At 46.1% G+C, this 23,162-nt stretch overlaps 10 protein-coding genes and 1 non-coding gene across 11 annotated transcripts; 7 read left to right on the top strand and 4 right to left on the bottom strand.

Moving 5' to 3' along the window:
* Nucleotides 1–202: 202 nt before the first annotated feature.
* C8R40DRAFT_1139713 (U3 small nucleolar ribonucleoprotein complex, subunit Mpp10) lies at nt 203–2,891 on the top strand. The gene is made up of 5 exons (XM_046229464.1): nt 203–411; nt 468–1,286; nt 1,342–1,701; nt 1,751–2,256; nt 2,313–2,891. Exons 1-5 carry the CDS (start codon nt 264–266, stop codon nt 2,703–2,705), a joined length of 2,226 nt encoding a protein of 741 aa, XP_046091786.1. The 5' UTR covers nt 203–263; the 3' UTR covers nt 2,706–2,891.
* C8R40DRAFT_1243920 (uncharacterized protein) lies at nt 2,892–4,365 on the top strand. The gene is made up of 3 exons (XM_046233598.1): nt 2,892–3,498; nt 3,559–4,115; nt 4,170–4,365. The coding sequence occupies exons 1-3, from the start codon at nt 3,039–3,041 to the stop codon at nt 4,185–4,187; spliced, it is 1,035 nt and encodes a 344-aa protein (XP_046091787.1). The 5' UTR covers nt 2,892–3,038; the 3' UTR covers nt 4,188–4,365.
* A 65-nt stretch (nt 4,366–4,430) lies between these two features.
* C8R40DRAFT_1081365 (PUA-like domain-containing protein) lies at nt 4,431–6,298 on the top strand. Its single transcript, XM_046227142.1, has 12 exons — nt 4,431–4,611; nt 4,666–5,001; nt 5,054–5,137; nt 5,192–5,287; nt 5,342–5,358; nt 5,409–5,449; nt 5,503–5,547; nt 5,604–5,621; nt 5,673–5,749; nt 5,802–5,835; nt 5,893–5,952; nt 6,004–6,298. The coding sequence occupies exons 1-12, from the start codon at nt 4,571–4,573 to the stop codon at nt 6,052–6,054; spliced, it is 900 nt and encodes a 299-aa protein (XP_046091788.1). The 5' UTR covers nt 4,431–4,570; the 3' UTR covers nt 6,055–6,298.
* A 62-nt stretch (nt 6,299–6,360) lies between these two features.
* Nucleotides 6,361–6,432, bottom strand: C8R40DRAFT_t29. The gene has a single exon. It is a non-coding gene; the product is annotated as a tRNA-Met (tRNA).
* A 67-nt stretch (nt 6,433–6,499) lies between these two features.
* C8R40DRAFT_273601 (RlpA-like double-psi beta-barrel-protein domain-containing protein-containing protein) lies at nt 6,500–8,004 on the top strand. The gene is made up of 8 exons (XM_046234559.1): nt 6,500–6,913; nt 6,963–6,984; nt 7,037–7,051; nt 7,101–7,121; nt 7,181–7,252; nt 7,305–7,316; nt 7,378–7,663; nt 7,718–8,004. The coding sequence occupies exons 1-8, from the start codon at nt 6,732–6,734 to the stop codon at nt 7,870–7,872; spliced, it is 765 nt and encodes a 254-aa protein (XP_046091789.1). The 5' UTR covers nt 6,500–6,731; the 3' UTR covers nt 7,873–8,004.
* Nucleotides 8,005–8,114: 110 nt separating this feature from the next.
* On the bottom strand, nt 8,115–9,714 carry C8R40DRAFT_1158144 (actin-related protein; the record flags this gene model as incomplete). Its single annotated transcript, XM_046229703.1, has 9 exons — nt 8,115–8,180; nt 8,241–8,380; nt 8,437–8,611; nt 8,663–8,852; nt 8,913–9,035; nt 9,090–9,214; nt 9,267–9,465; nt 9,540–9,604; nt 9,661–9,714. The coding sequence occupies 9 exons, from the start codon at nt 9,712–9,714 to the stop codon at nt 8,115–8,117; spliced, it is 1,137 nt and encodes a 378-aa protein (XP_046091790.1).
* A 1,164-nt stretch (nt 9,715–10,878) lies between these two features.
* On the top strand, nt 10,879–11,763 carry C8R40DRAFT_1081377 (uncharacterized protein). The gene is made up of 5 exons (XM_046227143.1): nt 10,879–10,966; nt 11,025–11,076; nt 11,126–11,317; nt 11,373–11,521; nt 11,579–11,763. Exons 1-5 carry the CDS (start codon nt 10,919–10,921, stop codon nt 11,696–11,698), a joined length of 561 nt encoding a protein of 186 aa, XP_046091791.1. The 5' UTR covers nt 10,879–10,918; the 3' UTR covers nt 11,699–11,763.
* Nucleotides 11,764–15,307, top strand: C8R40DRAFT_1081380 (anaphase-promoting complex, cyclosome, subunit 4-domain-containing protein). The gene is made up of 14 exons (XM_046227144.1): nt 11,764–12,058; nt 12,120–12,313; nt 12,364–12,437; nt 12,495–13,075; nt 13,127–13,230; nt 13,300–13,430; nt 13,496–13,650; nt 13,700–13,962; nt 14,025–14,258; nt 14,320–14,389; nt 14,443–14,610; nt 14,689–14,816; nt 14,872–15,206; nt 15,258–15,307. The coding sequence occupies exons 1-13, from the start codon at nt 11,836–11,838 to the stop codon at nt 15,070–15,072; spliced, it is 2,526 nt and encodes an 841-aa protein (XP_046091792.1). The 5' UTR covers nt 11,764–11,835; the 3' UTR covers nt 15,073–15,206; nt 15,258–15,307.
* A 408-nt stretch (nt 15,308–15,715) lies between these two features.
* On the top strand, nt 15,716–17,683 carry C8R40DRAFT_1081387 (uncharacterized protein). The gene is made up of 2 exons (XM_046227145.1): nt 15,716–16,187; nt 16,239–17,683. Exons 1-2 carry the CDS (start codon nt 16,037–16,039, stop codon nt 17,399–17,401), a joined length of 1,314 nt encoding a protein of 437 aa, XP_046091793.1. The 5' UTR covers nt 15,716–16,036; the 3' UTR covers nt 17,402–17,683.
* A 1-nt stretch (nt 17,684) lies between these two features.
* On the bottom strand, nt 17,685–19,443 carry C8R40DRAFT_1243925 (phosphatidylinositol N-acetylglucosaminyltransferase subunit C). The gene is made up of 6 exons (XM_046233599.1): nt 19,252–19,443; nt 18,937–19,191; nt 18,680–18,869; nt 18,461–18,608; nt 18,203–18,387; nt 17,685–18,139 (listed from the first exon to the last, which is right to left on the bottom strand). The coding sequence occupies exons 1-6, from the start codon at nt 19,355–19,357 to the stop codon at nt 18,094–18,096; spliced, it is 930 nt and encodes a 309-aa protein (XP_046091794.1). The 5' UTR covers nt 19,358–19,443; the 3' UTR covers nt 17,685–18,093.
* Nucleotides 19,444–20,367: 924 nt separating this feature from the next.
* On the bottom strand, nt 20,368–23,115 carry C8R40DRAFT_1165641 (P-loop containing nucleoside triphosphate hydrolase protein; the record flags this gene model as incomplete). Its single annotated transcript, XM_046230727.1, has 8 exons — nt 20,368–20,769; nt 20,819–20,901; nt 20,953–21,073; nt 21,135–21,321; nt 21,373–21,554; nt 21,606–22,135; nt 22,184–22,871; nt 22,930–23,115. The coding sequence occupies 8 exons, from the start codon at nt 23,113–23,115 to the stop codon at nt 20,368–20,370; spliced, it is 2,379 nt and encodes a 792-aa protein (XP_046091795.1).
* Nucleotides 23,116–23,162: the final 47 nt, after the last annotated feature.

Raw genomic sequence — 23,162 nt, forward strand, 5'->3', positions numbered from 1 at the left:
TATAGAAGGCGGGTACAGAAACCCTGGGAATTCAATTGCGTTACCTAGGTCGTGACAGAGAGCAGAATCAGCGCAAGTGCTTCCTGGATGCTTTCAAAGTCTCCGTATCGTAGCTAGATCCAAAGACGCGTACAGCGTAATCTCGCTTGAGTCGGTGCTTCGGTGTGAACTGTGGCGTTCATGAGCGCTTGAGCTTCCACGTGGTATCGAGCGCTTTCAAAAAAATTCTGCATTTGAGTAGTAGTACGCCTTCACGTTGAAGGATGTCCACTGCGCCTAGTGTCCTATCTTCTGCTCCGTTGCTTGACCAACTATCACTGACAGCTGACAAACAACCCGAAAGCCTTTATTCAGGAAATTCCGATGCACAAAATGCCGCTCTTCAAGCAGCTAAATTCGTCTTCGATTTGTGTAAGTGTTGAATGAACAATAATCATTCTATCTTTTCACCAACCGTATTCCTTCAGCGGTGCAATCGGAAACCATTTGCAAACCATATTTGGAGACGCTCCTGGCTGCTGTAAGCCCATCGGAGGCACCGCAAACGCGGTCACAAGCACGGAAGCGAAAACGAAGCCCTGACCCTCTCTCTCTGGAAGTCGTTTTCAAAACGACGCCCGTTGATTCCTTGTTCATCGAGGGTATGGATGATGATCAGATTTGGTCTCAGCTAGATCTTCGGACCAACAATATCTGTGAAGTTTTGGATAAGATCTTGGACAAGGAGCCTGACGAGGAAGACTTGGAAAAAGAAGATTCAGGCTTTGAAGAAGGGGATGACGAGGAGGATGATGAAGAATTCGACGAAAAATTAGAAGAAGCTATCAGACGCATGAAAAGTGGAGAGGATGTTGATTTCGCTGAGCTCGGCTTGGATGAATCTTTGAAAGAGCTCGTTCTCGAAGGTGCATTCGACGATGACGAAGATGATAGTGACCTGGACGACGATGGAGAAGAAGAGGGCGATAGGTCGATCGACAGCGAAGATGACAACGTCGAAGAAGAGGTCGCGTTGCGGGACTCCTCATCCGACAGGGGAGATGTTATCACTCGTAAGAGTTCCATTCAAAACAGAAAGCGGGCTCGTCCTGGTCACCCAGAACTGGACGATAGTTTCTTTGACCTGAATGCGTTCAATTCTCAGACGGAGCAATTCGAAGCCAAGAATGCTTCATCTGGTATTCTTGATGACGAGAATCAAGAATACGCGGAAGAAGAGGTAGACCTGTTTGCTCCTATCGATCTCCAAGAGGGGGAGGATTCGGATTCGGAAAATAATAGTAACAGTATGAGAACTTTCCATATTCCAGTGTTTACTTGCTAACTACTATCGATTTTCAGTGCTGTACTATAATGACTTTTTCAAACCACCTAAGCAATCCAAACAACCTTTGAAGCCAACAACAGTGCGGTTTCGTGATGAAGTCCGTGTCAAGAAGATCAAGGCTCAAGGAAAGAATTTGCCACTGTCAGGTCTGTATGGTGATGATGAGGAAGAGGAGGAGGAGGAAGAAGAAGAAGAGGAAGAAAACATTGCATGGGCCGGTGACGGTTCGTCGGAGGACGAAGATGCCGATATGGGGGTGGAGGATGAGGACGATGGTGACGGCTCAGAACATTTTGCAGATCATCAGAGAGACGCAATATCTCGGGTAAAGGACGACTTGTTTGCAGATGATGAACACGAAGAACCACAAAAAGGCAAATTCCTGTCAAATGTTTTCATTTTAGTTACTAATCCGTTCCAAAGATCTTTCGACTCACGAAAAGCGAATGGCTGCTCTTAAAAGACAAATATTAGAGCTCGAGACGGAGAATGTTGGGCCTAAGGATTGGGTTCTCATGGGAGAAGCAGATTCACGTTCAAGACCTCAGAATTCCCTACTAGAAGAAGACTTAGAGTTCGACCGGGTGATGAAAGCAATTCCAGTGATTACCGAAGAGGTCGTCAAGAGCTTGGAAGAGCGAATCAAAGCCAGAATCCTCGAAAATCGGTTCGACGACGTTGTACGAATTCGTCCTCTAGATGATAAACCATTCCTTCCTTCTCGCTTCTTCGATTTGAAGGATACGAAGTCGACGCAATCTTTGGCTCAGATATATGAGGATGAGTACGTCGCCGCTCAAACAGACGGTGTCAAAGGGGATGATCGTGATGGAAAGCTCAAAAAAGAGCATGAAGAAATAGAAAGGCTCTGGGAGAGCATCAGCTACAAGTTAGATGCTCTGTGCAACACTCATTTTACCCCGAAACAGGTATGTTTATGCTCATCGCTGTCTACGTACTCCACTAACTTCCCATTTTTCATAAGCCGAAAGCTACAATATCCACGGTTTCAAACGTGTCTACTGCCACAATGGAGTCTGCATTGCCAACCACTCAGTCTGTCAGCACGATGCTTGCCCCTGAAGAGGTCTTTGCGCCTTCTTCATCCACTCTCCGCGCTAGAAGCGAACTCACTCCTGCTGAAAAGCAGTCTCTGCGTCGGAAGGAGAGAAAGGCCAAGAAAAAGACACGAGACGCCCTCAATCTAAGTACCGACAAGTATGCGAGAGCGCACAAGGGTGGTAGCCTCAAGAAGCAGAAGGAGGATGCACTGAAAAGTGTCGTGAAGGCTGGAAAGGGGGTGACTGTTGTGGGCAAGAAGAAGAAGGATATTCTGGGAAAGAAAGATAGAAATCACAAGCAGTCTAATGGTTCATAGAACTGAGCAAGGCTATAAGACTGATACACATCTGCTTCCAATTTCCTAAATAGTAACTAGAGAGGCGCGATTTTTACTTTTATCATGACTACCTCTAGACTGTAATATGTCCATAACTTTGGCCTCTGGATTACGTGGATATAATGCCCTTGATACTCAAGTACGATACGCCCAGATGTAGCGGCCACCGATAACTATTATTATCACTGCCGCTCCCGCTTTTAGTTTCCGGTGAACCTTGATGTGGGAACAGCCTTGAACATATATAAATATCATCCGTTCGACTAGCCTCTCATTTTCCCTTCCATCACATTACCCTCTTATTTCGAATTCATGTCTTTCTTCTGGCGCAAGAACACTTCTATTCCTCCCGTTGAACCTGCTGGCCAGGCTTCGGGGAATAGTTCCTCACCACTTCCTTCTGCCAGCAGATCATCTTCTTACCCTTCCGTCGATGGTGCTTCCACCATTAGAGACAACTACAGCCGAAATACAAACGTAGGAGACGTCTATACCCGTGGAGGGGCGAATGTAGACCAGGACCGAAATGAGCTCTTTTCTGGCTACAACGCTCAGAAGTCCTTTGGCTCTGGTCGCTTTTCCGACGGCCCGCAGGGAGGTTTTAGAGACCCTCCCCCCGGAGAAGAGAACGACGATGATGTCGAGGGTATTAAGAAACAAACACGCTTCATCAAGCAGGAGAGTCTCAACTCTTCCCGTAACGCTCTTCGCCTTGCCAGGGAAGCTGAGGAGACTGCTCGTAACACGCTCAATAGACTTGGTGATCAGTCAGGTTAGCTATCTTGGCTCTTTAGTTAGGCAGGCGCCCTACTCACAATTGATGTACAAACAGAACGATTGGCCAATACCGAGCGTCATTTGGACGTCGCTAAGGGACATTCCAGGAGAGCTGACGACAAAACCGACGAACTCAAGCAGCTCAACCGTTCCATTTTTAGGCCTGTTATCGTCTTCAACAAAGACAAGAAGCGAGTTGCACAGGAGACTCAGATCCAAGCTCGATATGAAGAGGAGCGCGGGGAGAGGGAACAAACAATGATGCGTGTTCGCGAGACTCAAGATCGTATTGGTCGCGCGCAAGGTTACGGCCGTGGTAATGGTGATGAAGAGCTACTTGGCACTGGCGCCAGCGGGCGTTATAGATCTGCTGACCAGCTCGCAGCAAGGAAAGAGCAGAGGAAGCGTTTTCAATTCGAAGCCACTGCATCCGACGATGAACTCGAGGATGAATTAGACGACAACTTGGATGAAATAGGTGACATGACCAAACGACTGAAAGCTCTGGGAATGACAATGAACCAAGAGCTGGAGAGTCAGAACAAACATATTGACAACATAGAGCAGAAAGCGGTTGGCTTGGATGCCAGGCTATTCCGTAACACTGAAAGGGTATGCATTTTTTTGCAATCGACAGCCAGCTGCTAACATCTTTTTCGATAATAGCTCAAGAAGATCAAGTAGTTTACAGTGCTTGACGTCTTACAATAATCTGTCTTTATACTTAGTTTGTTATTGGTCTTGTCTCAGCATCGGCTGGTCCGATTCTGAGGGACAGTCTAGTACCTAGCTATATGTGTACATACTCATTCGCTCATACGGGTGTACCGTATATTTTACCTAATGCATGGTTGGTGAAAATGATTTGACGTTGCTTAGTTGAGTGACAAACAGTATCATCATCTACGTAGGAAGAGTGCTGTTTGGGTAGGAACCTCCGGTCAGGATGTGACCAGACGCGTTGTCACACTATCACGTCACGGGTTAACGGAACCATTTTCTAATTTGAATTATAATTTCTTTTTGTCCTCAGAGTCACCCCACTTCTTGCCTTATTCTTGTTTTCGATGTCCGCATATGAGAAGCAACGTCTTGCAAACATAGCCAAGTGAGTATTCCTGCTACTCGAAATGGTTGCAGGCTGAGCACTCATGTGATACAGGAACAAAAAGTTATTGGAAGAATTGGGCCTTAACAAACCATTCTTCGAACCTGTAGAGAAACCCCGAAAGCCTCAAGCTACCGCGAAGAAGCGCAAAATCGAGCAAATTGAAGACAACGACTCTCCACAGAAAAAGTCATCTCGAACTTTGGATGCCTCGTCCGATCGCCAAAATTCCACCCTCCGCAGAAGCACGCGTAATAGTGGAAAAGCCATCGACTATAGCGCGGAAATAATTTCGGAGGATTATATTCCCGACTCTTTCAAGGCTGGAATTCGTGTCACCAAAAACACTGGACCACTAGGTCGTGAAGATGGCAAGCGAGTGCACGACCCGTGGGTTTTGAGTCTTTTTCAACTCACATTTGAACTGATATTCGTTCACCAGTAAGAAGTTTGGCGCTATACCGGGAATTGAGGTCGGAACATGGTGGGAAAGTAGACAAGGGTGTAGCGCTGACTCGATCCACGCGTGAGCTTCGAAGTGTTTGCACTGCAGGATAACCTTTTTAGCTTTACCATTTAGACCCTGGGTCGCAGGCATTTCGGGTGGTCCGGAGGGTGCATACAGTGTAGCTTTGAGTGGTGGATATGACGATGATATAGACGATGGATACGCTTTGTGAGTCCCGGGTTTGGATATGAACCAGACCATTGCTTATGCTACCATTGACAGTACGTATACTGGATCTGGTCCGTTATATTCCTCATCCATTCATTCCCTCTCCTCAAAATTGCTCCAGGCGGTCGTGACCTCAGGGGAACAAAGACTGCACCCAAAAATGTTAGGGAAATTAGTGTTGAATGTCAAGATTTCGCTGACTGAATACGTCGTAGCTTCGGACTGCGCCTCAGAGCTCGGATCAATCATTTGATCATTCTGTTCGTGTGTTCTCTTCTCGCAACGTCATTCTGTCGCTGAATTTATGCGAATCTAGTTCAACGCTGCATTGAAGGTACTATTACTCTGCGCAAAATCATTTAACTCCACTAACAAAACGACGTAGAAATCTGCTGAGACAAAGAAACCAGTGCGAGTCATCCGGGGCTTCAAATCAACATCTAATTATGCACCTACCGAAGGGTGACTAATGTACAACTTTCACTAGGCTTGAGCTGACTTCTCACTATTATAGTTACCGCTATGATGGTTTATACACGGTTGAATCTGTGAGCAACTTCCATTTTCGGGTTGTTCCTTTGTGGCATCTCATCTTTGTCTTGCAGGCTTGGATGCAAAAAGGTCTGAACCCGAAGGGCTATCTTGTTTGCAAGTACTTATTCAAGGTGAATTTCTTGCGGCTTCCAGCGATGACCACCGCTAATCGAGGTTTTCAGCGTCTTCCTGATCAACCTCCAATACCTGTTCGAATGTCTGGAGGTGATTAGAAGGCTGAAGCTAGAAGTATCTGATACATCTGATACATGAAGACATCTTAGGTCCAGTCAGGCTCCGTATCTGCTATTCTCAAATTTATCTACACAAGTACTCGCTCAAGTTATCACACTGTATAAAATGTATAATCGTTAATATTTACAACCCAAAGGGACAGATTTTGGATCATACTTGCTTTTTGATCACAAGTTTTTGTCTGTATCCTAAAGGACTATGTAGTTCTTCATTTCAGCAGCCATGTTGAGGCAGAAGACTCGTTCATTTGCCTGTATGAAGGGAAAAAAAGAGCAAAAATTTCATAGCAGCAACTTGTTTCGATCAAGTGACCTCGGGGTTATGGGCCCCGCGCGCTACCACTGCGCCATGCTGCTGTATTATTCTATAATAGTATATGAACACTTATACATATAAGCAAAAGCTGCGCCGCAGCCGATTTCTCTTTCTTTTCTCTTTACTTATCCTTTTCCATGCACCTTTTGACTGAGTATACTTCGAAGAGAATTCGTTCAAGTTGTTTCGGGATTCGAATGCGATAATTTTTTTTCGAATAATTGGTTGCGAGTGCCGCGCCAGGCACCGAAAAGTCACTTTGCCGTGAACGATCTGGACAGGTTGATTTGTTCACGTTCGTAAGTGTTACACCCAACCTAATCACCCAAAACAAAAAACTATGCACTCTTTTTCCTACCTGTCGTTACTTTGTCTTGCTATTTCGTGTTTCTTTTCTCCTACACAAGCATCACCTGGACATGGCAAAGTTCGGGTTAGTCATGTCAACAGGAACGTTACCCCCGCGTCAAAGTTGAAAAGAGATTCAACCACCGGAGACTTCACCTATTATGTTGCTGGGCTGTGAGTAACTGTAGTGCTTTCGACATTTCTTTATCTAATCTGAGTCCAGAGGGGCATGCGGGACCACAAATGTAGGTATCCACATTTCTCCCACATTCGCTGTCGTTTTAATGTGATTTCTAGACTGCTAGTGACTACGTGAGTTTGTCGCAATAGTTGGCTGACAGGAGTATTGACTCGCCTCAAGATCGTGGCGTTGAACAGTGATGTGAGCAAAATTTCGCCTCAATCCTATCACCTGGCAGTTTGGGGTTAATATTCATGCAGCAATGGGACGGCGGTTCACACTGCTACGAAATGGTCACCCTTTCTTATGGAGGAAAAACAGTTACGGCTCAGGTAAGTTCTTCCAGCCTTTCTCATAAAACTCAAGACTAAATCCCTTTCATAGGTTACGGATGAAGTGCGTGTTCATACGCTATTCCATATATTTCTTTCCTCACTCTGTCTAACGTCGTTCAAAGTGCCCGACTTGCGCTTATGGTCAATTAGATCTCACGTATTCGCTCTTCGCTGCTTTGTCGGGCGGTGATCCGAATCAGATTGGCGAAATGTACGGCGGGACATGGTCATTTGCAGATGGTTCCTCATCATCCACATCGACTTCATCAACGTCCCAGTATACCCCACCTTCAACGACCCAAACACCTACCTCTACCTCGACTCCTCCACCGAGCACCACGTCTTCGTCCTCCAGCAGCACCGAGAGTACATCTTCGTGGACATCAACCTCCAGTTCTTCATCTTCTGGTCAGTCATTCGCAGATCTCATATAATTCAGACTTCTGATCAGCATAGATATAGCTACTACCACGAGTTCAAGTTCGAGTTCGAGTTCAACTTCTTCCTCTGCTAGCGCCAGTCCTACAGCTAGTGCAGGTCCTCAGGTTCTCGCTCAGCTACAGCTTGCTCTCATCCAACTAGGAGAATTTACGGCTAATGCTTATATGGCTAACTGATAACATACTCATACCCTCTTTTCGATACCAACTCCATCTTTTTCCTTTGGTCATGGTACTTTGTGGTTCTACGGGTTTGCGTTCAGTCCAGGACGAACTATCTATTTAGCGAAAGCAAGATATCGAGTCCCATATTTATACAACCATTACAGTAGCATAAGACGTCGTATTAAGTGTGTGAAGTCGGAGTGAAGTATACGGGTATCATATCGGTGATGGTAAAAAGCCAAAATAGAGCTGCATCAAAAGCCAGCTTTCTTGTGGATGATATCTGGATCCTCTTGGTATTCCTCTGCAGAAACCCACATCTGTGAAATGGAGCAAAGGTTTAGCATTTGCACAGAAACCAAGATCAAGGTCGAACTTGCCTTCTTGAAAGCGTTCAAACCCGCCAAAATCGAGCCGCCTATCCAAGTAGAGTATTTACGTTCAGGAGGTGCGTAAATTTTGATTTTGACATCTTTGAGTGCAAGTTTCTTCACTTCGTTTAGAAGTCGATCACCAAAGCCTTTTTAGTCGGTCGGTCAGTCTAGAATCAATCCTCGAGGACAAGGGAAGACGCGCCTCTGCATAGTGTGCTTCCGCCACTCAGCACGATGTTCGAAAATAAACTCTTCCGCAGATCCAAATCCACGCGGTTAATCGAGTCAACGATAACCTGGTGTACACCGGCATATTCCTGCCCGATTATCTCTGGGTTGAACAGTAATTCTGGGGCACGGAATCTCTCAGCGCCCAGCTATGAAGAGCTTTAGATGGAAATATTTACAAGGAAAGAGGAAGTTCATACCTGAATGACGGCCCCATCCGGTAGTCTGAATTCCTCGGTATGTCCAACCGCATCTTTTTCCTCCTTTGCAGGATTCAGCGCGACGTAACAACATTTTTCCTTGATCGTCCGAACTATTTCTCGTTCTGCTGTTGTATGTAAGTGGTGGCCGGACTTTCGTAGTAATAATTGTAGGTGATCTGTTACGTCTCTGGAATATGATAGGTCGTGTGAGTGCGGGGCATTGGTATTCTACAGGAAAGAGACGCACCGTCCTGCGATGTCCACTCGTCTTATGGCGTGAGGCATTGAGAATCCCTCGTATACTGGTACTGCGTGTGTGACACCGTCTCCGGAATCTAGCACGATTCCAGTTGTTCGCCCGGATGAATATCTAGTTGAACAGTAAATTTATACGCATGGCTCAGAGAGGATGCACGATGGTTACAATGAAAGAACGGCTTGTACGGAAGTGTACAATGCTGGTACGTTGAATGTGTCGAAGAATATTTGCGCTGCAATATCTCGATTACTTCTTGGATTTAATGGCGCTTCTGTTAGTAGGACTGGGTGCTAGTTCACGATATTAAAACCTTAATCAAACATTAAAGTGCAGCCGTCGCACCTCTTCACTCAATGTTCCAAGTTCCTCAGCGTACACCCAGCTCCATATCCGTTCCATATCATCCCAATCTGTCACTATTCCATGTTCCATAGGGTACTTGATCTTGAGCAATCCTCGGAACTCTTGTGCGCGTTTACCGATGAATACGTCGCCCTCAAGCGCGCCGGCCAATACACGGACATGTTTCGGTCGGCCTACACTGAATCACGTACAATGTACAGATAAAGATAATAAGATATCCGTGTGGCATCAAGAAACACGGTCACAACGTACAACGATGGAAAGAAACATTTGGGGTGGTCTTGACCAGCGAAACCTGCCTTTATAGTTCCGGAACCCTGGGGTAATTTGTTCAGTTCAAAGCTATAGATTTGAGTAGAGGATGATAGTTGACATTGTCAATGACTACTGGCTGATTTGTGAGGACATCGTCGAATTCCGCAGACATCTCTGCAGCAGGCTGAAGGGAGCTGGTCCGTGGAACTTAAAGTTGGCGTTGAAGGAGGAAATAGCACAGCCACAGGAATTTCCTTCATTCTTTGTTTTCTTTTTCGAGCCTCAAAAACAAAATCGCCAGAAACGTCGAATTAGGTCTCGCACAGCTCAATCAATCATTTGGAGCAAGTTGGAATGCAGTAAACTCTACACGAGCCAATCTTTAGCTACAACAAGCTCAATTATCATTCCACAACGCCTTAGACTCAATGACAATATACACATGCGTTATCTACTACTTGTCACTCTTTGTCGTTAACCAGATGTAGGATGTCAATACTTTCATACTAGGAGCACCCAAACACTAGCAGGTGGGTTCTATCGAAGTGCAACCTCCATATTTATCTTCTGGCCGACAATCAATCCATGTCAGAAGCGTACAGGCGTCTTGGCTTTGATCCCTTCACAATCTAGTCTGCATTTCCTCCTCGAACTTCAATGCTTCTATAAAATTATTGGAACCATTCATATCCATCCCACGTCTTTCGTCCCTTTACTCCTCCCCACTACAATTCATTGCACATCTCCCAATCCTCTTCACTCATCTCGCGACAGAGTATATAGATCTCTATCGCCTCAGTCGACAAAAGTATTCTCCACTCTACGAACGTAATCGAAATGCAAATAATTCAATTTTTCGGACAAGGAGGAGACCCATCGTACATTTGCCAAGCTTCCCTTCTTCTTGACCACACGCATTATTCGTAAACGTCATCGGATTTGTGCTCATCCACACGACAAAGGGACATCCCGCTGTTCGACATGAAACTCGAGGTCTGAAAGGGTGGGGGTCAAAAATCTGATAACTCTGATGAGTAGTTCAAGGAATGGGTGACAAAGCCGAACATAAGCTTCAGGTAACTGGATCGAGGTAGTGTGGGGTGTATCAGTAGATGGAAAATCAGAATTAGGAGTGGCGGGAGGGCTTTGATGTTACAGGGGACTGTGTCTGAGAGCTGGAAGGAAACGAGGTGGCGGAGGGTGAGTGGCTGGAAACCGGTGAACATATATACATCCCGATAGTGTTGTCCAAGGAGAGCCTACAATACGGAGAGAATCAAATATAATACTCTACATACTGTGCAGCTGCCGCGACTCCTCGGCAATGATCATACAGGACGGTACAGCCACCAAATGCGCCTGTATTCCCGCTTGCGATGACAAAACCATGGATCTTGACTTTCATCCTCGTTTGTTCATCATTTGTGAGAAATTTGCACCCTCTTTGTTGAATTGGCACTTGAGTACTTACTCTTGAGGTAGCTATGTACTCAAGCCATCTTGAATAAATGGGAAGCGACTAATTTTTGCAAATGCAAGTCCGAACGGTGTACTCGCTGGCCACAACTAATAAGGTTTCTTAGGCATATGCTTCCAGTCCAATTACTCGATCCTACACCTGACTCTTCCCGATACTCCATCACAACCTTGTCTTTCCTGCACAAAGCAGTGGTGTCTAAACCAGAATCTAGCTATTTGTGCCGGCGCCTCTCTTGGGGATACGGATCCTGATACAGCGACTGGGAAAGAGGGCGACGTTGAAGCTCGGTGCTTCCGTGAGTGCTGTTCTCACTCTGCCTCGGTCTGATGAACTCAGCAGATGTCTTTCAGAACGCGATTCGCCTAGGGATCAACTGGTGGTCACTATATTTCTACTAGTCGTCTTTGGCCTTTTACTTGGAGCAGGAATAAAGAGACGGTTGGAGAAGGCTGGACTTGACGTTGGTTCGACGTGGAACAATGGTGTTACTTGGTGGGAGGTGTGTATACAGTCCTAATTATGGCGTTACATCCCACTTACTCGTTCTTGTACTTAGCATCTGAGGTCACGAATGCCAGTAGAAGAACTCAGTCTTTCTCGGCTGGGAAATCGTATGGGTCATGGTAGTCGTAGTAGGAGTGAACAATATGTTCATGTGTCTAATGAGGCTGCTTAATTGAGGCTGTCGTTGTATTTGTATCTTATAGTTCTGCAAAGAGTAACGGTCATGTGTGCATGTCCATCTTTCTTTTCTACCGCGAACAGTGAGCACTCCCAAGCCATCTCAAATTGTCTCAACAATTCCCGAAAGACATGAACTCAAATGATTTCGCATCCTTGGCTGCTGTTCAGCTCCCTCTGTCTTCCCGGTTACTAGCTTCAGCATGCTGTCCAGACAAAGATTTACTTGTTCTTGTCACTCGTCTGGGAGGCCATGATAGGATGAGTTTATGGAAGATGCAGGGCTCAAAGACTTGGGAGATCGATGTCAGTACCAGCAGTGAGCGCATCGTCGGAGTTGCATGGAGCCCGGATGGTGCGCATGTTCTAGAAAGCTCAACGTTTTACGACCTTCTGGCTCATTCTCAAGATTATAGGACAGAGTATCGCGGTTGCGCATAATCCTCCATCGATTACATTGCACTCTATTCAAGATGGCCGTTCAGAACGCGTTATACATATCCCCACCTCCGATGTACCGATCCCGCAGCTTACCAACATCTGGTGGTTTCATCAAGAAAAGCCTGAAAAATCTCCAATACCGGACATATTCAGGAGAAATAACATCATTGTCAGTGAAGGCTCACCTACTCCATTCTAGATCCTTATATCGTTCTAAAGACGGGTAGTGCCCACTCCGTCCTTCGAACACTCCCTCTGTTGGATCAGTTACGGGATGAGTCCAAGCAATTAACGTATGATTTTGACCGTCTTCTACTGCATAATTATACGATTTAAACCCAAAAGTTTAGCGCCACTGACCTCTTTGCCTTTCAAGGCTCACAAACAACAGCTCGTCGAGTAGCATCCGTCCCAGATGTTATAGAATTATGGCCTACGCTACATCCGGACCCTGTATCCGCGTCTATAAACGTGCCGGATACTAACAGGACAGCAGAAAATGGGATTATGGATGAGGTCGACGATGCGAATTTGGATAGTATACTCGCCGTCGCCGATCGTTCTGGTCGATTATTATGTTTCCTGGACGGGACATATCCCTTAGGCTCCCTCAAACTGGGCGATTCAAATACTACAATTGCATCGTTGTTCAAAAATCCTAAAAGTCCCGTTCTTTTGGCGCATCCAATCCACGACGGTGTCTTTACGGACCTGTTGCCAACTCACGTATCCCTGTCCCTTTTACAAGAACGTAAGGTCCGGGACTTTGCAAAGTTATCCACCACCGCTAGGGAATTGTGCTGGTATGCCTTGCGGGTCGTTGAAGAAATGCGCGCAGCTTGGATCGGCTCAGATACGAACAGTGGTGCTCGGGATTTGGGCCCAAAGTGGATTGCAGCTTACGAAACCAAGCAGCAAGATGATTACCATCGTATGTAGCTTTCTCCCTTCCCAGATAAACTATGAACCTTTACCTCTGTAGTAAGACCGAGTGGGATTCTCGATCTGACTACGTTGCTAGTGACTGACCGTCCGAGTGAGGCTTTGGGCGATTACCTCGGTAGTGGGCCGCAGATGAGCGAGAGAGTAAAGTATCCCTTCTCATTCGAGGTTGAGGATGTTTGATCTGACTATATGGTTCTTTTCACAAAACAGGGTATGCAGAAGTGGGATTCCGCTGTCACAGAAGCCCTCGTCAAGTTACGTGATTATTCTGAAAAACGTCTGGTTCCTGCTTGCCAACGGTTACATCTGGTGCTTGGGGAAGTCCGAGGGTGGGCGTCTCTGTGAGTTGAAGTTGTCTAACTTGAATATCACCGATTTTCTCATCTTCTTTTTTGATTTCTTGAAGGCCGACATTATACTCGTCATTTGAGATCCCGAGCGAAGCCGTGGACCAATGTTTAATCATGCTCAAGCAAGCTATTCTACTAAGCAGCTGGCTTGCTGCAGCTGCCCGACGTGAACATAACCGTTTCAGAGAATTCATGACCTGGCTTCGATACGGTGAGTGAGAAATTTTTTATTTTTTCTGTGGCGTTGACGGCGTTATCAGAAACGGTCCTTCTCGGTCCTTCGAGTGAGACTCCTACTCCTACTCCGCTCCGCCATGATATATTGGAAGTCAACCAATATCTTATGTCGGGCCTTAAAAAAAGTGTGATTGACCAATGGTTCATGGGTCCTGTGCCTACATTTGTACCCCAAGACCTAGGGATTCCGGGGTACGATCTCACTGTGAGGGCTGCTCTTCAGAAGGCTCGTGAGTATCTAGACCATCGAGACCCCTCTGAAACACCAATTACCGTCCCACCAGACGTGCGTTATCCATCCGTATCATATAATACACGGACTAGATTACTGATCATTGGGACACACAGGGATTTAATGACAAGCCCTTTGAATCTATTGACCGAAATCTCTCTGCGCTCATCGGTGCCTTCGCCAGCTCTTGCAGGGAAGTCTTTGATCGCCCTTCGGCGGCAGCTACACGGGCTGCTACCATTTCCGCAAGTTCTGGATCCGTAATTGACCAGACTACAGCAGCCTCGCAGCGAGATAATCAAACTGACCTCCTCATTCGGGACAGAATCACGGTAGATACTTTGCGCGAGGTATGCTGTAATTACTTCTATTCAAATGTTTCATGAACTAAATTCGAGTCTTTCGCTAAAGGACGGTTACTACGTTCAATATTTAGTGATGCACGCACCCTCTGCCTCAACTTCGGAACATCGGTCCTTTGGTAAGTTTATAGCTCCAGCTCTCGTGTAACTCGTCAAACAAATGGCTATGCAGTGAATTTTGTACGCCAGCGGTACGGACATAACAGTTCTCATGTCGAGGTTGCGGTGCACGAATGTTGTCTCCGTCGAGGCGAAGAAGAGGATGTTGTCGGCGTGGACCTGCTTGCGCTGGAATTCTTCGACGATGAGACTATCGTAATTGTTTATCGGACCGATGAAGGTGAGTGAAAGTTGAATAATACTCCTCCGGCGATTGGGAAAGATTTTCTCTGGTACTTAAAAATTCTTTCCAATTCAGGAGAAGCATACATTGGCACTTTATCGTATCGTGAATTAGAGTACACAGATTTTCAGCCAGAGGGGTACGTAAGGTTGTCCCGTGAAAGCCTGATCGAGAGCGCATCGCAAGGTTTGATTGCGGGGCAGGTATGTGTGTAGGCTTCATCTGTTAGATAGGAAACTGAAAGCAAACCTGTTGCAGTTGAAATCAGGATATCTTCCGATTAGGCAGAGCCGGGGATTAAAAGGGTGCAGGTCGGGAGCAGTGTCATTGGCAGTGAATGGACGAGTAGGACGAAGAGTGGCATGCGTACTGGACAGCAAGGGTACTACGCTGGAGACGTTCGATCTGGAGGGCGATGAGGGAGAAGAAGGCGATACCACATTAGACGAGGAGAGATGAGAAGACATCACCGCGAGGCTAAACAGTTATCTGAGTCGAACTGATTTGAATCGGGAGACCCTCTAGAAAGGAAATCGTCCGGCAGGTCAATTGAGTAGTGATAATGATTGTCACATCTTATTTTCCCATGCCCTCCTTTTCATGAAATGCAGTGAGTACAGTAATCGTCGACAAGAGCCAACCTACCTACTGTTCATTGGATTATTTCCCAGATCACGTCGTCTCTCAGATTAAAATCCTTGCCGAATAATCGGAGTATTCACCATTCCACAATCAATGAGGCCATGAGGTCCTATCGGCCCGGCCTAACTCTGTCTTTTCCTAGTCATTGTGTTTGTCAATCCAGATAAAAATTAGCTACGCTGCGTTAAGATATGCAGTATTCACCACTTTCACAAAGATACTCGGATATATGCGCATACACTCGCACAAAATGACTGCAAGGAGTCACACTCCACATCCCATTCTTGTCGGCCCTATTTTAACTTCATTCTGATTATTTTGTATGCATTTTACACACGTCTTTGTGCCCTCTGATCTTCCACAAGTTTGCGAATATATCTTGCTCTCAAATTATAACGTTTCCATAGAATCCATACTATGTAAGTGACTTACGTGACGGTCACGACTGACTGTGGGTGACTGTCACTAAACTCGGAGGCTGGATCAAAAGGCTGATAGCTTTTCCGTAAAGTTAATGGAGATAAGCAGGTGGGAGGAGGAGGCTTCCAGAAAGGTTTGGCTGTCAGGATTCAGCGCCGCAAGGTTGTCTCAATCTTAATTTGTATGGTAAGGCCTTCTTGTTTAGTTAGCCGATGGGATTGAAAGAGCCGCGGAGGGGTTTGACCTCGTGCCCTACTTCGAATTCTTTTCGTGGCATTTCATGCAAAGTGTTTTAAATCTCTTCTAGATCTCCGCTATTGGCAATTCGTAGGATCCCACTTTCCCCATCGCCACTGTGGCCATGTCCTCTTCGACGACGACGACAAACCAATCGACCAAGTCGGATGAACAGAATCCTTCTCGAATGACCGATATTGCACTAAGGAAAAAAAAGAATGCTGATGCTCAAGCGGCTTTTCGAGCTCGTCGCACAAATTACATTACAACTCTTGGTCAGTTGTCATGCAAAACTGAGGCATACTATTCAGCTAACTTTACCCTAGAGGAGACGGTCGTGAACCTAGAATCAGTTGTCCGAGTACTTCAGGACTCATGCCGGGAAGCGACTACCGAGGCTCAGGAATTACAGCAAGAGAACAATCAGCTGCGACAAGCACTACGAAATCAAGAAAACTTTTGGAGAGCGTCTTGGCCAAAGCGAGGACAAAATTCGGAGACCGAATCAGAGTTTCCCTCTTACCCGTCCCCGCCGTCTACGACGTTCAACAGCACACAATACCCTGATAACAGTCTGGGTTTTAATCAGTATCCTGCCTCACCTTCAGTCTCATTTAATCACCAGAATCAACCATATACTTCTTGGACACAGACCAGTAGCCACTCCTCCAATTCGCCGCATTTTGTTGAATCACCGACACTCACCTCCGCATCCGATATGAATCTCATTGGCAATCGATATCCCGATGACCAAAAAATACCTTTGAACAATTTAGAACCCACGGTCGTTCCATACGTCTTCCCAAACAGTCGATCTATTTCTCCTTCTTCATCTACGCCACCCTCTTCATCTACGACCGCTTTGACTTCCCCTTTTCCTTTTGCCTTCAACGACGCGCAGGGTGCCGCACAGGATCGACCAGAATTTGAGTATCGTCGTCAAACGACACAGAGTCACGGCGCTGAGGTTATCTCTCTTCATGGTGGCACTGCAGATATTTCCGCCATCGCCTCAAGCTCAGGAAACGACGGGGGAGTTCGCTACAGACTTGGTGGAAACAATCGACGCATGGATGCTATTTTGGACCGTACCAGCCTACTTCCACTCCTTCCCCCGATAACAAGCGGTACCGCAGGAAGTGAGAATGATTCTCAGCAAGGGTCTCAGCACGGCAGCGATGGTGGCGATTCTTCCTACTCCAGTCAACACCAGGCTCGTCCACGTCGGATAACAGCGCCTTCCTCTCGCTCACCTTCGCCTGGCGTGGCTCCGCTGTCGGGTACTCTGGCGGTGATCAAAGCTCAGGCCTTCGGCGCTTTGCGCAGAACTCGAGTTAGGTCTAAAAGGCCTGCAGATGGACCAGCCAAAGTGTCTCGCGACGTCCTCGAATCTAGAGGCATCGTGTCTGCAGACTCTCTCCTCCAGCCGGGACCAGCTAAGCGACGCCGGATGAACGACGACAGCGATGATTTTGACGCGCCTTCATGATGTTTCGCCATGCCATCTGTGTTTCTTTACTAGAGCAAACGAGGACGAGGACTGTATACATACCATCATACTAATCACTCTCCTTTCTTTTTTTTTTTGGCTTGCTTGCACTCGTTCAGCAATTTTTTGGGTTCTGACATCAGCTTTGTTGTATAGATTATTGCATTGTGCATACTGTTTATTGTATATATCTCAAGTTGTATTGTGAATAGCTCTTCTGTATAAAGTATATCTCTTGAAATTCTTGTAACGTACCATACCCAAGACCCGATTGTTTCTATATCTCACAGCTCTTGCCTCGTTGCCTGAAGAAAACTGAATTCAGGGTGAAAATCAATACATGGTGGTCTACAAGCCATAAGAAGTTACACTCGGGCCAACTCCGCCGCTAAACATTAATGAATGATTCACCAACAAATGAGATGAAGGCACAAGAACAAGATCCATCTCGTGCTTGATCGACCATCGCTAAAGCCAAAAACGTTCCGAGCCAGCCAAGTGCGAACAGAAGGCAGATATCTAACCGAATGGGAACTAATGGGAATCCGTGATCATCGTGAACCTGGGTCAATTATCCAAGCTCGTACTCCCCAGACCAGATACGAGAAAGAGGTTGGGGAATAGCTATTGGGTCAACGACCCCCAAAGGTAGAGTTCCTATACAGCTCGCGAGTCACCATATCAGTTGAGGTTTAATTCAATTTGGGAACTGCAACATCCCATGGTCCCCTAATTTCACTGCGAACGAACAAGTGAATCAGTTACTGGCATTTGGGCAAAGATATGAATGTTTCTACCCACTTTTTATACTTCTGCGCCCACACCAACACCGCAGGAGCAAGCATTGTGACCGCCAGAAGAACGAACAGAACCAGGAAAGCGATTGTGCTCGAGAGTGGTATTGCCAAAAGGAAGGAAGATATTGACAGAATCAACGTTAGAAGAGTTTGCATTGCTTGTGTCGATGGTTTTTTGTCGCTGAAAGCCTAGACAAACAGCAATTTGAGAAGGTTAGCATTATACTTGTTCGGATTTGGCAAGAAAATCAACGACACGCACTTGGAGTCGCCGCCTAAGCATCGGAAATAAGGTGAATGATTGCACAGAAAACTGTATCAGTGCAAAGACAGCCAAATCATTGGTCAACCTAGAAGCTAGGACGACCGAAGATGATATGGCAGCATTCATGGACAAAACGGAGGTCAGTCTGAGTGTCAGAAGTAAGCAATTGAAGTTCCATAGATGTATCAACCAATGGATGCCAATCCCCACCCTTACCTTTCGTGTCTACCTTGAATCACTGGGTTCGATGAACCATAGTCGGCTAGTAGTATATTCAGAAGGAACAGACATGCTGAGAGTGCCCAGATGGAATCTGACGAAGTGGCCGCAGACAACGTTCGTAGAACAGGAGACAATGACATCAGAGCGAGAAATATCAAGATAGAAGATTTGAATGTTTTTACGCCTGTCAGGAACAACGGTGAGTTGCTGAATGGAAGGAAGAAAAGAGAAACCTAAGAATAATCACGCACGGTCAAGGCGAATGCGTTCGTTTCTTTCATTGCCGTGATTGCTGCCACCCAAATTTTGTGTGTATTGAAGAACCTCCCATACAAGATAACCCAGGAAGAAACATCCCAAAGATAAGAAAATGAGTACACGGGGATCCAAAGAATGGTCTTTCAGCCGAACGAAAACGCAGAGAAAGATGAATATGGTCGCTAGGTGCTGGGTAATTGCGGTGGATAGATGTACCAGAGGCCAATAGGTATATGGCTTGAAATTAGCTTGAACAAGATAGCAAGCTCAGAAAGCTTTCGAAAGCTGATCCAGAAGTTGGCACATACGATTCTTTCTCAATGACGAGTCCAAGGCGCCTTCCGGAATGTAATTATCAGGATAAGGCTGTTTCTTCCACAAGACTTTCTCCCATGGCGGCGTTACGGGGCTCATTCATTACAAGTAGCGCAACCCAGCAACTAGATTATGTATCGCAATGTGGTGTGAAGCAAAGGTATGTACACCATCAATGCGCTTAACCCCACGAAAATGCATCATCATTATTAAGAATGATACCAATGTAAACGGACAAGAAAAAAAACTAAATGTAAACTCGTGTTTTATGTACATAGCACAATGTACATTGAAGGACCGTAAGGATATCATATCCCCATGAAAGTGAATTTTACTACTGCAGATTGTCGGACCGAAGACTATTGAGGAGCCAAAGCGCATGTTTGATCCTGAATCCTAGGAATGCCTAACCAGACCAACGTGTTCAATATATGTTGTAGTACATTGCAAGGAAGCGGGTATCATTGCTAAATCCTAAACATGTATATCTGTCCATAGCGGACGGAAAGTTTCCTTGACCACCGCCGGTAATTCCTCGCGGGCACGGGCTGCTAGTCCCACTCACGGAAAGGAAAAGGCATGAGCTAGGTTTGCGGCCAGCTTACAGCACGACTCACCACTAATCTTTCCTCTTGTCGTGACTCTGGTACAACTTTTGCAGGCTTCGAAGCTTGCGCAGCCAATTTACCTTGATTTGGATTCGATGAATGAGTTCCCCGCATCTGTGACTGAGCCTTTAATGAGTTATGAGATCTAGAAGGGACTGAGAAGGAAACTGACGGCCTTCAGACGACGTTCTGCAGCTTCTGCCTTTCATCATCTCTAGAATTAGACCAACGAAAATTGGTCGAGAAGCCGGAAAGTACGAACCGCGGCTGCACGAGGATCGGCTTCATTCGTGCGAGATGCGCCATTATTGTGATCAGAAGTCGACCCGAGCACAGTGTGTCCACCAGAATGCGTGGAAGGCTTAGAACAAAGTAAACCCATGATGGCTCACGTCAAAGAAAACAAAATAGGCGCGGATGATCTTCTGACATCACACACGCCTTTCTCAAGAAGCAAAAAATCCCGAAAAATGGGGGGACGATAATTCGAATACCGCTTTATCAGGGTAATGCTCCTAGGACATAGATACAAGATTGCAATGTGGATGCAGCATGTTTATTTGGCCTTCCGTTTCGACCCCTTCTTTTTGCCCATGCCCCAATGATATCCCCTTTTTTCGCTCGTGCGCCCTCATGTCGACTTTGTCCAAGATCTCGTTCGAAAGCCCCCCCTTTACCCAAAGTTAGTTTTCTTCGGATCTTTTTCTTCTCTTTTGTTTTCGAAGTCTTCACGGGACGTCGTTCGGGCTCTCCAATTTTAGAAGGTCGTATGCCCTTCTTAGCAGATCGGATGGCCGATTTTATAGCGCCTTCGTTTCCCATTTCTTCGTCTTCTTCCCTCGCCATCTTCCGCCTCTTTGCTTTCCGGGAAAGACCAGAAAACTTATCTCGCTTGGGCTGTAGCTAGAGAGCAAGATTAACACGCCATCGTTGTTAAGGAAAAATTATTTACTTTGGCCTCTTCAGCAGACGCTTTTTGTTTTCCTTTCCCTGACGATATCTTTTGGCCTGCTTCGTATTGGGCTTTGCTGATGGCTATTCGGACATTTAAAGAACTGCTTGAAGCTCAACGATAATCTGAATCACCTTCGGCGTTTTTCTTCTCCTTCTCCGTCTGAAACCACGTTCGCGCGGGCCTCGAGAAAATCTCGGCTTCATGTTCAATGATGTTTTGACCTTTCTTCAGCTCCATTTCCGCTTGTCGAAGCTACAATTTTTGGTCCTCTAGTAAATATTAATTCAGGAGAATCAGTCGCAGATATATGCACCTGTTTTTCTTCCTTCTCTTCGCGCAAGATTTCTGAAATTTCTTCCTTGAGACTCTCGAGTTTCTCGGCCCATTTGTTGACTGCGTCCTGGGGTACAATTCGGTGACGAATTTTGTCTTTGTCTGACCCATGCTTTATAGCCGCCTTCAGCATCTTCCGGTCTGCCTCTCCGACCAGGGTTACAGACCTAGATGAAATGAACGGACTGGACGCATAAATAAATCGTCATGACACTTACCGTCCTTTGTTCCCAGCTCGAGCAGTTCTACCAACCCTATGTAAATACTGCTCAACTTGACCAGGCATATCGTAGTTGATGACCGTTTCTACGCCCTTTATATCAAGACCACGGGCAGCCAGATCAGTAGCCATCAGGTAGTCAACTTGACCATCTCGAAATTGTTGCAAAGCCTTCAGACGCTATATCGGGCGATGTGAGCGCATGAGTGAAGTGCAAATCGTATCACAAACCTGCTCTTGTGTAAGATCACCATGAAGTTCATCACATTTCATTCCCAGTATCGAGAATGCTATTCGAATTTGATGCGCGAGTTTCTTGCTACGAAGAAAGACGATAACATTACTTTTGAACGTCCGTTTGCATAGTGTTACTAGCATGGCAGAGCGCTCAGACTCCTTCGCTGCACGTACACGGACAAACTCTTGCGTCAAATTTCTAGCGACACTCTGCTTTGGATCCACAAAGAGGCGAACAGGTTTGTTCAACGACATTTTTACAAGCTCATCCACAGAATCAGTCATTGTGGCCGAAAACAGCATAGTCTGGCGAGACCTGGGACAAACTTTTACTATTTCAGCCAGTTCGTCTGCAAATCCATCGGAAAGCATTCTATCAGCCTCATCCAGGACGAGGATGTCGAGGGAGTCTAGAGTAAATGACGGAGAGTTATGAATGTGGTCTATAAGACGACCCGGTGTGGCAATGACGATATCTGGTCTATTCCTGAGAGATGCCTCCTGCGACTTGATGGACATACCACCTACAAACAATTTTTAAATCTCAGCAAGCCGCGTTTCGCAGGACATACCGACAACGACGCAGAACGTTATATCTGTGTGTGTTCCTAGCTTGATCCCAACGTCGTAACATTGTACAGCAAGTTCTCGAGTGGGAACGAGGATTAGACATCGCGTCGCTGCTGCCTTCTTTCCTTTTTCACGATACAATAGACGCTCTAGCATGGGTATTATGAAGGCGGCGGTTTTACCGGAACCAGTCTGTGCACCACCAACGATATCCTTGCCAAGAAGAGCAACTGGTATTGTGGCGGCCTGTATAGGCGTAGGATGATGGAAGCCTAAGGTGGTAAGAGACTTAATGATTGGCCGGGAGATGTTCATAGTGAGGAAAGATTCGTGAGCGTCGGAAGGACCGACTTCGGAATCAAAGTATGCTGCTTTACGTTCCTTTTCCGCTTGTGTTTCTGGTTCAGAATCATCCGAAGAAGAAGACTCGGCGTCTGAAAGGTCTGCTTCATCTGGTCCCAAGGCGTTTTCCTCTCCGCTATCCTCATCTTCTCCCTCATCGGAAGTGGCCAAAGGGTCATCCTCTTCGTCGGAAACATCTTCGTGAATACCGTCAAAGCCATCAGAATCTTCTCCATCCCCGTCTTCTTCCTCAGCAGAATCTTCCTCATCTTCCTCATCGCTTTCATGCTCTCGTTTGCGTTTTGCAACTTTGCGACGCGCAATGATATCGTCAACAGAAATGGGTTCCTATAATTTCGTATCATAAGCTGACTCATGGGACACGGGAGTGAGGTTTTGTGCATACCGGTCTAGTTCCCCTCAAGATATCTGGCCCATTTCTTCGCTCTTCTAGTAGGTCGGAATATGGGTCTCCAGATAAATCAAAAGTAAAGTCGGGATTCAATGCCTCGTCTTTGATTTCCTTTAGGGAATGTGTTTCCAAAGGAGTTTCCTCTGCGTCAGAGTCTATGGTCATAACATAGCCCGACATGATTGACAGGCCAGAGGAGGATGAAAACAGAAAATATAGTACGAGAC

This window comes from Lentinula edodes, assembly GCF_021015755.1.
Source record: "Lentinula edodes strain Le(Bin) 0899 ss11 chromosome Unknown C8R40scaffold_2, whole genome shotgun sequence".
NCBI classification, from domain to species: Eukaryota; Fungi; Basidiomycota; class Agaricomycetes; order Agaricales; family Omphalotaceae; genus Lentinula; species Lentinula edodes.